The sequence below is a fragment of the Rutidosis leptorrhynchoides genome, chromosome 7 (genome assembly GCF_046630445.1).
Source record: "Rutidosis leptorrhynchoides isolate AG116_Rl617_1_P2 chromosome 7, CSIRO_AGI_Rlap_v1, whole genome shotgun sequence".
In the NCBI taxonomy this organism is placed as follows: domain Eukaryota; kingdom Viridiplantae; phylum Streptophyta; class Magnoliopsida; order Asterales; family Asteraceae; genus Rutidosis; species Rutidosis leptorrhynchoides.
The window spans coordinates 375,299,882-375,315,068 of NC_092339.1; the positions used below are offsets into that span (position 1 = coordinate 375,299,882).

The 15,187-nt window shown below is 32.7% G+C and overlaps 1 protein-coding gene across 1 annotated transcript; it reads left to right on the forward strand.

Moving 5' to 3' along the window:
* Window positions 1-696: 696 nt before the first annotated feature.
* On the forward strand, window positions 697-8,709 carry LOC139858035 (DNA-directed RNA polymerase IV subunit 1-like). Its single transcript, XM_071846885.1, has 18 exons — window positions 697-783; window positions 877-997; window positions 1,081-1,202; window positions 1,317-1,358; window positions 1,440-1,649; window positions 1,729-1,866; window positions 1,941-2,036; window positions 2,540-4,426; window positions 4,839-5,008; window positions 5,304-5,367; window positions 5,461-5,582; window positions 5,675-5,811; window positions 6,255-6,514; window positions 6,603-6,776; window positions 7,242-7,379; window positions 7,499-7,731; window positions 7,847-7,958; window positions 8,237-8,709. The coding sequence occupies exons 1-18, from the start codon at window positions 697-699 to the stop codon at window positions 8,402-8,404; spliced, it is 4,281 nt and encodes a 1,426-aa protein (XP_071702986.1). The 3' UTR covers window positions 8,405-8,709.
* The last annotated feature ends 6,478 nt before the right edge of the window (window positions 8,710-15,187 follow it).

The window sequence follows — 15,187 nt, forward strand, 5'->3', positions numbered from 1 at the left end:
AACATTGGTATATTAAGTTTTGGAATCATAGTTTTGTTATTTAATCAGCATTGTTTTATTCAATAAATTACATTTACATGGTATAAATGCTTTAAATGTTTATTGTGCACTGATAACATTAAGAAGTGATAAATTTGTGCTTTATTAACTGTGAAGTGATTACTTATTATTATTATTATTGTTTATGTTCATAGATGATGATGATGATGATTTTTTAAGGTTGATTATGTGTTCATGGGTTCAAAACCTGTGTTTTTAATTTGTGTTAATAGTTATGTTCTTGATCATGTGTTTTTTTGTGACACTGGTTTGTTCTTAAAAGCTGTGTGTTTTGTGGTTTGACTTTCTGACCCTGATTTAGAACCAGGGGTTTCAAGCTTTATTGCTAATTACTAGATTGAAATTCATGTTTCTTAAAAATGGCGATAGATGGATGTTATTTCGGATGAAAAGTTTTGAACTTTGTGTCTGTAATAATACAGTTTTTATTGCTATGATCAATCTTATAGAATGATCAACTCATTGGATAATAAGATTATTGTTCAAGATTAATGAAATGTAGTGAATCACTATGTTACTTTTATTATATGTATTCATATGGCTTGAAATTCCTAATCTTGAAATAGCAAATCAAGTGACTTAATGTTGACTTTGATTATTCTAACATGGTGGTCAAAATTAGGGTAATTGAATTTGATGGACAATGAAGTTTATATAGAGCAAAAAGTACCGTCTGGTGTTCTTACAAGCATAAGATTTAAAGTCCTATCAGACCAAGATACAGTAATAATCTTCATCTTACTTTTTCATAATCTTAAATTAAAAGTTTAAATTTTCATTCTATATAAATGATCTATATATATGAATGTGCATCAGGAAAAGGCATCTGTGAAAGACATTAATTCTGCGAATGAAGTTACCGATCCAGCGTTAGGGTTCCCAAATCCCTCATCGCAGTGCAATACGTGTGGCGCTAAAGATTATCGAACATGTGAAGGTTCGATGATGTCGTCTTTTTATTAATATTAGACTGTGTTCGTGATGATTTTATAGTTATATCTTTAACTTGTCGTAATGCAGGTCACATAGGGTTAATTAAATTCCCTTTCACTATACTTCATCCGTATTTCTTACCTGAAGTCGCACAAATACTGAATAAAATCTGTCCCGGATGTAAAAAGTTTAAAAAAGATAAGGCTAAGGTCAGGTATTAAATTGTATATCGATTACTTGAAGTTATTATGTTCCTGGTACATGTAGTATTTTTATTTTTTGTTATTTGTTTCTGAAGTTGTCTGCTTTTTCTTTATTTATAGAAAACTGCAACTCAAATACAAGGAATTTGTAACTTTTGTGATGTAAGTATCTTTTTGTTGTTGCATTGTTGTGTTTTTATTATGTTAAATGTTAATGTTAATATTTACTTTTCAAATTAACAGAGAAGCCGAAAAGATGATTATCCGCCTCTCAGGTTTAAAGTATCAACTAAAGATGTGTTTGGAAAGAGCGCAATTATTGCAGAAATTAGTTCAAAGAAGATCGTTTCAGATCAAAGTTTGCGTCCTGATTATTGGGATTTTGTTCCTACTGATCTTCAACAAGAATTATCATTATCAGCTTTTAATCGAAGAGTTCTTACACATGCACAGGTAGCAATTTTTATTTTTTGTATTTCTGATTTCTTTTTATTCATGTTTGTTACATTATCGCCGTGCTATTGTTTGTTAGGTATATGAAATATTGAAAGATGTTGATCCCAGCTTTCTTAAAGGATCTTTAGGGAAGAAAAACAAGATTTTTCTTCAAAGTTTCCCTTTAACGCCAAACTGTCACCGTGTAGCAGAGTTTGGTCAAAACGTGACCTTTGTAAGCATCTTTTTATTCCCGTTATGTGTCGTGAGTTTCAGAATTTATTTGTGAGTAATCGAGTATTATTTCAGGATGAGCGCACCAGAGCATTCAGAAGAATGATAGGTTTTCGTGGTACACCTAACGAGCTGAGTGCATGTGTACAAGATTGCATAAAGCTTTCAAAGGTTAGTAACATTAGTGTCTTTGAAGTTTTTAGGAGTGCTTGGATGTGTATTATCAGTTCTTAAAGTAATATAGTGTTATGAATTATAAATTTGGTTGATTGGGTAATGAGACACCTTTTATGTGTCAAAACGGGCGGGTTGGGTTTACCCCGTAAGACTCTTTGTTCATCCCTAAAACCCTTTATGAATGAATAATTAATTTGTAACTATCATCACATATTTATGTTACAATAACAATAAATAATCTAAATCAAGGTTGCAAAAATCGCTACTTGGGAGTACTCGCGACTTTTTAGGGAGTACTCGGATGTTGACTAAGTTTGACTTTGACCAATTTTGGCCGATTTTTTACCAATGTTGACTTTTTTTGTAAGTTTTGACTGACTTTCTGAGTAATCCCGAGTTTTGGCTTAGTTTGCCTGAGTTTGGCCGAGTTTTGACTTAATTTGACCGTGTTTGACTGAGTTTGATAATTATATTAAACGCACATTTCAACACTGCAGATACGAGCAGAAAAGCCTACGCTTCGTGATCCAGATGCAGACGACAACCCTTCGAAAATGCACGGACTAAAATACATTAAAGAAGTTAGTCTCGGAAAACGTACAGATTTTTGTTTCCGTATGGTCTGCGTTGGGGACCCGTACATCAAACTCAACGAAATCGGGGTCCCACACGATATCGCCGAAACAATGCTCGTTTCCGAGCAACTAAACTCACTAAACTGGGAACGAATAAACGCATCTTCGGGTTTAAGAATACTACAACGAGGCGAAATATATATTCGACGACGAGGTGGTTTAGTTCCCGTTCGATACGGTGATCAATTACGTATCGGGGATACGGCTTATCGACCGTTACAAAACGGAGACATTGTTTTGATAAATAGACCACCTTCGATTCATTCTCATTCACTAATCGCTCTCCGGGTCAAAGTTTTACCCATAAAATGCGTACTTTCGGTCAACCCTTTAATTTGTGACCCGTTAAGAGGCGATTTTGACGGTGACAGTCTTCACGGTTATATACCGCAATCGTTAGAAAGTCGTGTCGAGCTTCGAGAACTCGTTACGTTAGAAAATCAGTTGGTTGACAAACAAAGCGGGAAAAGTTTGTTGACTTTAAGTCATGATAGTTTGACCGCTGCTCATTTGATGTTGGACGATGGAATTTTTTTCACTCGGGCCCAATTGCAGCAACTTCAAATGTTTTGTCCATGTCAGCAGCTTGAACTGCCAGCTGTAATGAGAAAGCTTAACGATTCGCCAGGTGGCGTGACTAGTTTGTGGACCGGGAGGCAGTTGTTTAGCTTCGTTTTGGATAGAGATTTCGACGTGAATTTATCGGGGAATCAAATAAAAAATGGTGAGTTTGTTAGTTTGTTGAATCCGTCTTCGTGTTTACAAGGAAACGAAGAAAATTTATACGGTTATTTGATAAAAAACCTTCGAGGTGATGAAGTTCTTGAATTTTTACATTCAGCTCAAGAGTTGTTAATCGAATGGCTATCGATTAGGGGATTTAGCGTCTCGTTATTAGATCTTTACTTATCTTCTGACTCGAGAAATAATTTGAACGATGAAGTTAGTTTCGGGTTACGAGAAGCCGAACGACAAGCCCACGGGCAGTTGTTAATGGTGGGCCCACATCGTGAGTTTTTGACTGGAAAGTTGACTGAAAACGATGACCTGGATTCTGAAAAAATGTGTCACGATCAGCAAACGTCTGCTGCGTTGAGTCGAGCATCGGGTGCTGCGTTTAAGGAATTGTTTCGTGATATTCAAAGTCTTATTTACAATTACGCGAGTAAAGAAAATTCGTTTTATTCGATGTTAAGAGCGGGAAGTAAAGGAAACGTGCTGAAATTCGTGCAACATAGTATGTGTGTCGGTTATCAGCATTCGTTAGTTTCGTTATCTTTTCGGCTCCCGCGTGAGTTTACTTGTGTTTCGTGGAACGAGCACAAAAGGGCATATTCGTCATTTTCGTCCGGTATAGATAGATACGTTCCATACGGTGTAATAAAGACCCCGTTTTTATCAGGTCTTAATCCGCTCGAGTTATTTGTTCATTCGTTGACGAATCGGGATGCTTCGTTTGGTGGTCATGCTGATATTTCTGGAGGGTTGAATCGAAAACTTATGTTTTTTATGCGAGACGTTTATATTGGTTACGATGGGACTGTAAGAAACTGTTATGGAAATCAGCTAGTTCAGTTTTCGTATGGTTGCAGGGCCCACACGGGTGAAAATAATAAGTCTCTTTTGGAGAAAGAAGAGTGTGGGGCCCCCGTTGGTTCGTTGGCTGCGTGTGCGATATCCGAGGCGGCTTATGGTGCACTCGATCAGCCAATCAGTGCTCTTGAAAACTCCCCTTTGTTAAACTTGAAGGTAACATTTTAAAAGTTTGAATATTTTTTTAATGACCAAAATACCCTTTAATATAGTGATAGTTGAGCAAACGTTGAGGTGTCAAAATGGGTGGGTCGGTTCAAAACAGAATAGTTTGTTTTGGATTTGTACATAATCATATAGACAATTAGTGTGTCAAATATGATTAAAAAATTTCAATAGTTTATTTATAATCAATTCCTTTTTCTATTAAAGAAAAATGATTTAGAAATCTTTATGATTGCAAAAAACACTTTATGAGTATTTTAACCTGTTCAACCCGTTTCCTTGTTAGCTTAAACTTTTTACCTGTTTAACATGTAAGAAAACACAATCTGACTGACCAATCCGTACGTAAACGAAGGTTTTCGGTTTCTATGAATCTAACAGACTTTTTTTTTAATTGATACAGAAAGTGCTTGAATGCGGAGTTAGAAAACAGAGCGGGAACAAAGTCGCGTCCCTTTTCTTATCTCAAAAACTCAAAAGATTTAACAACGGATTTGAATATGGAGCCATTGACGTGAAGAGTCATTTGGAGAAGTTGTTGTTAAAAGATGTTGTTTCTCTTGTTACTATATAGTAAGTTACCGTTACCTTTGACTTGTTTGACTTCCTTACGATTAATTTGTTAAGTTATCTTTACCTTTGACTTGTTTGACTTTTTACGATTAATTTGTTAAGTTACCGTTACCTTACGATTAATTTGTTAAGTTATCTTTACCTTTGACTTGCTTGACTTTTTACGATTAATTTGTTAAGTTACCGTTACCTTTGACTTTCTTACGATTAATTTGTTAAGTTACCGTTACCTTTGACTTCTTTGACTTTTATACGATTATATTGTTGACTATTTTTTATCTCTTATGTTGACCAGCTATTCACCACAAACTGGCATACGACCTCTTAGCCCGTGGATTTGCTATTTTCGGATAAGCAACGTAATGCTTAATAAGATGCATTTTTCATAGAGGCTATTATCATCACTAAGTTTTTTTTCAATCGAAGTTTCGTTTTTTTTTTTTTTAATTCAGGAGGCTGTTAAGAAGCAACTCAAAGTGCAATCAATCATCAATGCTCTGAAGTTAAATTGTACCGACTCGGTTAAACTCAAGAAGTTAAAACTCAGTCTACCAAAATTGCAGATATCGTCCAAGTATATGACTATTTACTTCTTGAAAAGTCAATTTAATTTTTCTTTTTCTTCAATTGAACTAAAGTTACAAACTTGTTATGATTAATTATCAGAGGGGACCCTGAAAATAGTGATACGAATGGGGATTTTTATATCGCTGTTCAAATAGCTCAAATCGAAGACACTGACAACTCACTTAATATACTTCAAGATCGTGTGGTGCCATTTCTTCTTGAGACCGTGATAAAAGGTGATTATAAACTTCACAATCACAATAAACTATCATTATGAAATTATGATTATGATTATAATTATGATCATGATCATGATGATGATTATGATTATGATGATGATTATACACTTATGTTGCGGAAAAGTTGAAAAAAAATCACTACTAAGAGAGTACTTAATTCGGTACGTTTAGGGAGTACTCAGCAACTCGGCAGTACTTGGACGTTGACCAAGTTTGACTTTGACTGAATTTTGACTTGTTATCCAAGCAATACCGATTTTTGACCGATTTTCCTAATAATCCCGAGTTCTGGCCGAGTTTGACCGAGTTTTGACTTAGTTTGACCGAGTATTCCCCGAGTTGCAAAAACTGAGTACTCGCAGATTAATATCGAGTTATGCACCACTCATGCTGGCAAAGAGCGGAATTTACATTTTTTGTTTAATGAACGTGTTATTTAGGATCTTCGAATGTCAAGCAAGTGGATATCGTATGGAACGATGGTCCGAAGACTTCAAAATCGTACAAAGAATCTTCGGGTGAACTCTACTTGCGTGTTTTCATGTCCGAAAGCTGCGATCGAAGGAGTTTTTGGAGAAAATTGATCGACGATTGTATTCAAATAATGGACATGATCGACTGGGAACGAAGTTATCCGGATGATGTACAAGATGTGATTTTAGCACAAGGGATCGATGCTGCAAGAAATTATTTCCTTTGTGTACGTTAAGTTGTTAACGATATTGTTTTTTCTAATTCATGTATGACAAAAACCTTGTATCGTTATGATGCTTTTTGAGTTAATGTAGATGCTGAAATCGGCAATAGAAGATACTGGAAAAACGATAATTCCTGAACATTTGGCTCTTACTGCCGACTGCTTATCTGCTACCGGAGAGTTTGTTCCGTTAAACGCTAAAGGACTATCTCTGCAAAGAAAACAAGCATCAATTTCTGCACCGTTTACTCAAGCATGCTTTTCTGTAAGGACTTTTTTAGCATCACAATAATAACGGGTTTTCTTGAATGTAGCAAGTTGGGCGGGTCAAGTGGGCAACGTGTAAAAGATTTTAGAATGGGTTGAAAGGGGTCCACTTGGGTTGACCCAAAACGCTTTTTAGCCGAAATGAGACGTGTGTACCCATTCGGCCTGTCTTAGATTTACTTGGCAAACGGGTCTGGTTAGGTAATGGGTAAAAATGGGTCAGGTTAGGTCGGGTTTGAGTAACGGGTCAAAACGTTTTTGGGTTGAGATAGGTCATGGGTCAACGGGTGAGATTCTTAAACGGGTCCAAATGGGTTGGGTAACGGGTCGAAACGGGTCATGGGTCAAATGGGTCTAAACGGGTCAGGTTGGGTCGGACCCAAACGACCCATCAGATGCAAATGGGTTGAAAATATCACCTGTAGTTTTCTTGTACGTTAATATAGAGATTAATCTGTTGCAGAATCCATCGGATTGTTTTGTCAAAGCTGCAAAAGCCGAGGAATCTGATAAACTCGAGGGGACAATCGATGCGTTATCATGGGGAAAAGTCCCGGCTCTTGGTACAGGTGGCAGATTTGAAATCTTATTTTCTGGCAAGGTAAACAATATAATTTACATATTATATGTAATATACATATACATATTATATAACAGATATATCTAAGTCCTTGCAACATTCATTTTGACGATTTATTTATATTATATATCATGTTGCAGGAACATGAAATTGATAAACCGACAGATGTATACAATTTGTTGAGCAAATGTATCGATTTGAATGAAGAGAAAGTTGAAAACAAAAACATACGTTACAAGACAGCTGTCGTATTGCCGTATCCTGATTTTGCTGTAGAAGGGAAGAGTGAATTGTTTAAAATGGTGTTAGAAAGGAAAATATCAGCTGATGATATCAAGCGTTTGTCGAAAGATTTGAAGGGTATACTTTACAAGTAAGTTCATTTGTACTATTCTCATTATTCTTAGATCACACGAAACAACTATTTTGTAACACTGTAATTTTTTTTATTTTTTATTTTGATTTTTAATTATTATGTTGTTATACAGGTATGATGTTAACAAGGAGTTAAGCCCAGACGATCATCTTGTGGCGTGTAAAGCTCTATGTTTTCACCCTCGAAAGAAGGAGAAGATTGGAGAAGGCGTTTTTAGAATTAAGGTAATGTGCATTTAACAATGTTGCAGAACTCGGAATTACTTAGCGAGTACTCGGTCAAAAGTCAGGATTACTCGAAAAATTGGTCGGTCAAGTCAAACTTGGTCATCAACATCCGAGTACTCCTCGAGTTTCCGAGTCTCCCCGAGTAGCGATTTGTCTAAAAAAATTAACGATCCCGCAAGAAACAAACACATACTTAGAACATGTTCTTTGGTTTTCTAGTTTTCTTATGAAAATCTGTCAGTTATTATAGTATTGATATTTTAGATTTGTTGCAGGTTGGGCAGCACAAGATGCATGGAAGTACGCGATGTTTTGTTGTAGAACAAATTGATGGAAGTGTCGTAGATTTCTCGTATCATAAATGCATATTTCACGCCTTGAAATTGGTTGCTCCGAAGGAAGCGTCACTTTATGAGGCGAGATGGTTGAGCGGAAGGGATTGATTCTCGTTTACTACGTATTTTGGAAACACGACTGAAGAAGATGATGATGTCATTTAAACTGTATTTTCGATTTATTATGTATAATTATAATAAATAATAATAATAATATATATAATAATAAAAATGGGTAGAAAGAGTGTTCTTCAGCTTCTTTTTGCTGCTTCCACTGAAATTTGTTTGTCGAACAGACCCGGACGAGCAAGTCTTAGTGGAAGTAGCAACGAGAAGCTTAGAACAATCAATAATTCCTTTTTAACTACTTGTTGTATTTCGTTTAATTGTCGTTATGTTGTGTTTAGTTGTGTTTAGTTGTCGTTGTACTCAGATTGTGAAGTTTAATGTACTCTAGTTATTATCGTCTTTCTGTTGTATTGATTTGCAGTTCAGTTTCCTTAGTACAAGACTAGTATATAAAACTTGTGTATCAGAACACATTAGTGATGGAGCTTTAACACGTTTGTTGGGAGGCTAAAATACATAATTTGTAATTTAACGTGTGATTTCTTTTGTAATTATATATAAAAATCCATATATATATATATATATATATATATATATATATATATATATATATATATATATATATATATATATATATATATATATATATATATATATATATATGAATGGAAAGACGAAATGGAATAATTAAGTTAATATAGATCACAAACCTTTAACATCCCTTTAGCTATCCGGTAATACATTGAAATTTGGTGTCACACCCCCCAAAATGGACCAGGGGTAATTGTGACCAATCATATCATAACACAGTTGTATAAACGAGAACAACTCTATATGAGACTTTTTAAATAAAAACTTTGTTAATAAAACAGCGGAAGCAGTATTAAAACGTAAAATAAATGTTTATGAACTAAAATATAATATGCGATGTGGACTCCATGCAAGCATCAAATCTATCATCACAAAGTTGCAAATATCTAGCTCAATCATCACCTGAGACAAAACATGCTTAAAGTGTCAACCAAAAAGGTTGAGTGAAATTCACAGGTTTATAAATAATATCCAAAGTTTTAGACCACAAGATTTAGTTTAAAGTTGATTGATATAGAAATATCAATCTAAAAGTGTTGCTGCATTTTGTAATATCGCTACTAAACAAGTTTACCCTATGACACATTGTACTGTCAGTGTCGTGGAATCATTATTATGTAACTAAAGACCAACGGTCGAATGGTTAGAGACGTTACTCTCAATAGGCCTACTCACAATAATTAAGTTTGCATTTAAACGTAGCAATTGACGATATTACGGTAGGGATTTAGCATGAATCAAAGCATGACAGCATAGTTAACAATTTAGTACTTGTGTCTAAGTGTAAAACAGTTATAAAGCAAGCATGTGTCTCACCCCAAAAGTTATAAATAGTTAAGTAAACAGTAAAAGTGGGGCTATGAAAATCACCTTAGTAGCACAAAAGAGTATTCCACGAAAGAATTGAACGGAAGGACGTGACCGAGATCTCAAGCTAGAGATAGAACGTATGATCAGACATTGCCTAACAGACAATAGTATATAGTACTATATTGATAGTAATGGTTCACTAAATAATTTCCATTTTCGAAAGGTTACTATTTATGAAAAGTTTCCACTTATAGTAATTTTCCAACTTTAGAAAGTTCAGGTTAATCTTTAGCAAGACGTTGTATAACTTTATTTAAACTTCGTTGCTATCAAATAAGTCAGGAATGACCAGATGTAACCGGGAGCCCAGGACTCTTGACCAGAATCTAAGTCATGGCATTCGAGATCCACAAGCTTACCCATAAATGGCAACCTAGACATCATTCACTTACGACCGTGAGTAGCGATGATGTTCACATGAATCGTACATTATCTTTGATTAACCTTCACTTTAGATTTATATGTTATTATATATGTTATATTATATTTATTAATGTATTAACAATTTGATTATCTTATATTATATACTATAAGTTATTATTATTAAATTAGTATAGTTATAAAATAAGTGTTTATTAATAATGTATTGTTATTAACTTACATTATAAGCATTATACTTTATTATATAGTATACTTAGTTATTAACCGTAAGTTATAATAATAATATTAATTTAGTATATGTAATATACTTATGTTAATCGAAAATCATACTAATATATGTTAATTCGAATATTAATTCATTAAATATTATATTTATAATTTTTATAAACTTAGTTAATTATACAATTCAGTAGGATATTTTATAAAAATAATTTTATCAAGTTTTTGTATTTATTTCCCACTTTTCTTTATATATATACTCGGTTTATATTAATCAAATTTAATTAGGTAATAAATATTAAATCGACCTAAATAAATAATTTTATATTTTTTATAGGTTCTATATTATGTAAAAATGTTATAAAAATTATTAAATCAAATTTTATATCAAAATATTATTTATTTAATGTTTTCTAATTATTTAACCATTGTAATCGGCCTATAATTAAATAAATTGGAAAAATAATTTAAAATTAATTTTTATATTTTTTTAAAGTATCCAGTGATGCTACTAATCATATAAAAATTTTATAAAAATATTTAATACACGTTTGTATTTATTTTGTATTTTCTTTATTATTTCTCTCGGTTTAGAATAATGCAAAAGTAAATTCTTTTTAAATACTAATCGTCCCATTTATTTAATTTTTATAATTTTTTCTTGTTTATAAAAATATAATAATCTCAAAAAAAAATTATAATTATTTTTATTACTGTTTAATATTTTATTACAAATTTTATATTGTTTTTATGTTTAAATACTACATAATTCGTATTTATTTATAAATAATATTCCATAAATTATCAAAATTATTTTTATACATCATAATACTTATAATACTAATTATAACCTATAAAAATAATTTATATATATTAAATTCTAATTTTTAAAGAATATACAAAAAAATAAAAGCAATTCGATAAAAAATATAGAAAATACCTCAAGTACTTTCCCAAGTTTGTGAGAGAGTTTTTCCAAAGATTTGATACAAGTTTTTATGAAATGGAAGTGGGTATTTATAGGAAAAAAATGGTTGGTGAAAAGAAAAAATATAAATAAAATAAAGGTGCCAATTTTGACAAAAAATAAAAACATGTTAAAAATGTTTTTAATAAGTTTTTGTTTTTGAAAATATTTAGTCAAAATTAATGGGCTCATTATTTAATTTATAAAATAATCTATTTTTTTTATAAGCTAAAAATATATATATATATATATATAATGATTAAAATAACTTATCATTTAATTAATAATTATGTTTCATATAGTTTTAAATATAATACGCATTAATATTAATATTAACTAAAGTTATTTTATATAATTAGTGTATATTTTAGTTAACAAAAAGTGTCGACTAAAAATAAATATTTGATCAATGTCAAATTTAATTATATATTACGTATGGATAACAACCCTATAGTCAAATTAGTCAATTCAGGTATGGAAATATGAGGGTTGTTATATTTGGTTTATAAATTTTAATTCTAATGTTTTCAATAAAATGATGAGCATTTCTTGAAAGTGAGAGTGATCAAGAGGATATTGTAGGTCTAGTTATTTTGAAAAAATTATTTACACTTAAAATGCTTTTTTCTTAATTAAGGTAAACTCACACATTCTACACGAATTTCTACACTGATATTTATAAATGTCCACTCTTTAAAGAGAACTCACAACCTCTTAATTTAAGAGGCTAGTTGATATACCTAAGCCAATGACCTTTGGTGGAAAGATAATTTAAGAGGCTAGTTGATATAGCTAAGCCAATGACCTTTGGTCGAAAGAACAAGAGTATGTGTTTCAGCTGCTGAAACAAAAACTGATCGAGCACTTCACTGATTTTATCACTACCTGATGGAAATAGTTGTAATCAACAAACAAAAAATTCTCAAAGCAACTGCATCAAAGTGTTTTTTATCAGATAGAGATAGCGGTTATAATCTCATTATACTTAAACTATTATTTTGTAATACTAAATCAATTCGTGCTAGATCGTTTTGATGCAAAACAAACATAAAAGTTAGAATAAAATGAAGAACAATTGATAAATTAAGAAAAGCTCTGATTTAATCCATTACAAATTGACAAATTTGTTTGTCAAACCTAACTTTGATTAATCCACATCAATATTAAATTTATTTAATATATTCTTGGCATAAAAGTAAATAAAAAGCAACAAAAAAAAAAAAGAAAAAAAAATGGAGGAAACATTGTGGACATTTGGTCAATGGACACGTGCTTGACTTCACTTGCCACATATTTATATTTTCGTTAGCGTTCTTCTCACATTTATGTATCAAATCAACATGATGCCACATTTTTCTTTTCGATGTTTGGTATATTTTGTAAAGCAGGTATTCAAAAAAAGAAAATATTGTGAAAATTTGGTCAATGGATACTTGTTATTGCATTTCTTGCACAAAAACAATTAACCATTTTAATTTAGTTGAGTTAGCGATTGGTGATTTGAAAACCCCTAAATGTTCAGAACCCTAATTGGAGATCGATTCGATTAGGGTTTAGATTTCTTTGATTCTGGTACGATGAAGAAGTTATTTGGGAGTTTTATTATAGTGTTAGGTTGTTAAATTACATAAGTGCTCATCATGTGATGAGCACATGTCAAATGAGCAGCACATGTCTTCACTTAACGGAAAAGACAGCTGGAGTTAGAATATGGACTATCGCCATGCATTTTAAATATAACAGGGACTATTGTATAACTTTTAGAACATAAGGACTACCGATGGGATTTTGGGTAAACCACGTGAATTAAATGTTAAATGTATATTAACTTCTAAATAAATTTATGTCGATCAAAACCCTAAACACACGCGGTAAGAAGCGAAAGTACAGAACTCTGAGTGAAATTCCAAACGCAAAAACAAAATAAATTGAAAAGCTTCGATTTCATGATGTTTTGGTTAGAGATGGCGAATTTGAGAATCCTCCATGGCGGTCTTATGAAAGCAGCAATTAAAAAAGGTTATACTAATAATCCCTGTCTTCGTTTTCCTACTGTGCTAAAATATCACTCGAATTCTTCTAATTCATATGATGATGATGATGATGATGATGATGATGATGATAGAGATAGAATTCGTGGTGTGTTTGATGATATGATACAGACTCGACCTCTCCCACCTGTTGAAGAGTTTAATTTCATATTACATGATCTTGCTACCGAAAAATCATATGATTCTTCTACCCTTGGTCTTGATAGGTTCAAACGAATGTCTGCAGTTGGAATTCCTATTAATACTTCAACTGCCAAAAGTGTAGTAAAGTTTTATTGTCAACTGCAACAAACCGAACATAGTTTCACTGTCCTAGGTTGTTGCTTGAAACAAGGTATCGTACCACCTGATGTGTCAATATACAATACCATCTTAGACGGGTTTATAGGTGAAGATAGGACACACGAGGCAGAAAGATTGTTCAAAAAGATGTTCATCTTTAACAACAACAATGAATTAGATGATCAACTACTACTAGTTTGTTCAAAACCTGATATTGTGACCTACAATGCTATGCTTAAAGGGCTTTGTAAGGTCGGGGATAACGTTACCGCCATTGCTTTGCTTAGAATAATGGACGGAAGAGGTGGTTGTTGTAAACCCGATATAGTTTCGTATAATACAGTCATCGATGGTCTTTGTAGCGATCCAGGGGTAGTAATTACGATAGATGACGCTTTGAAGCTCTTTGATGAAATGGTTTTTATTAAAGGTATATGTCCCGATGCGGATACGTACAAGTCGTTGATTTACGCCTTTTCTAAGTTGGGTTGTTGGGATGAGGTATGTAAGTTGCTAAAACGAATGCAGGTGGATAAAAACATTAAATTAGATCTGAAAATTTTCAATATAATAGTTGATGCCCTTTGCAAACAAAATATGTTAAAAGATGCGCTGGGTGTTTTCATCTTTATGCATGAAAATGGTTATCATCCTAACATAGCCACATTCAATTCGTTTATTCAAATGTATTGTTCCCGAGGTCGAATGGATATAGCGTGGAAACTGTTTCGTCGGTTGTTAAAAAATGGCATGAAACCTGATAGCGTTACTTACAACACGTTATTAGATGGGTTGTTTTTACAGAATTTGGAGAAAGACTTTACGTTATCAGATGGGTTTATAAAGAATTTGGAGGAAGAATTGGCGAGGATTGACATTTTTTATATCATGCGTAACCATCTTCTCAACAAGGTGACTCACTTCCTTTTATCACAGGTGCTCATCACTTGTACTAACCATCATCATTATCATCCATCTAAATTATTAGGCTATCGAGATGATATGATGGATTATCCAGATGATGTATTAGAATATGGAAATTATATCAAGTTCAATTACTTGTATCATTTATATATGTACGGCGACTCGTTTGATCAGGCGATCGATTTGTTCGATTTCATGGGTGGAAATGAGCTAAACTCGAAAATTGAAGTGTACAATATCCTCATATTTGGTGCAAACAATTGTGGAAGGTTTGATGTTGCAAGGAAACTTTTCCATGAGCTAAGTGTTAAAGATATGGAACCCGATGAGGTGACGTATACTCTAATTATTCGCGGTTTTTGTCGGGAAGGTATGGTTAAGGATGCAAAAAGGATGTTTATTAGAATGAAACGAAGGGGTTACTTGCGTGGTGTCGTAGAAATGAATCAGCTTCCATTATGCTATTTGGAGGAAGATAACTATAAATGTTCGTCTTGGGTTTTTCATGTCATGCATGAGCTGAATGAGCGGAATACT

Bases quoted from the DNA above. Each gene is read 5' to 3' on its own strand.
- LOC139858035 (XM_071846885.1), top strand. From the start codon at position 697: ATGGACAATGAAGTTTATATAGAGCAAAAAGTACCGTCTGGTGTTCTT. The intron at 1,650-1,728 runs GTAGCAATTTTT...ATTGTTTGTTAG, and splicing joins GAGTTCTTACACATGCACAG to GTATATGAAATATTGAAAGA. The intron at 5,583-5,674 runs GTATATGACTAT...ATTAATTATCAG, and splicing joins AAATTGCAGATATCGTCCAA to AGGGGACCCTGAAAATAGTG.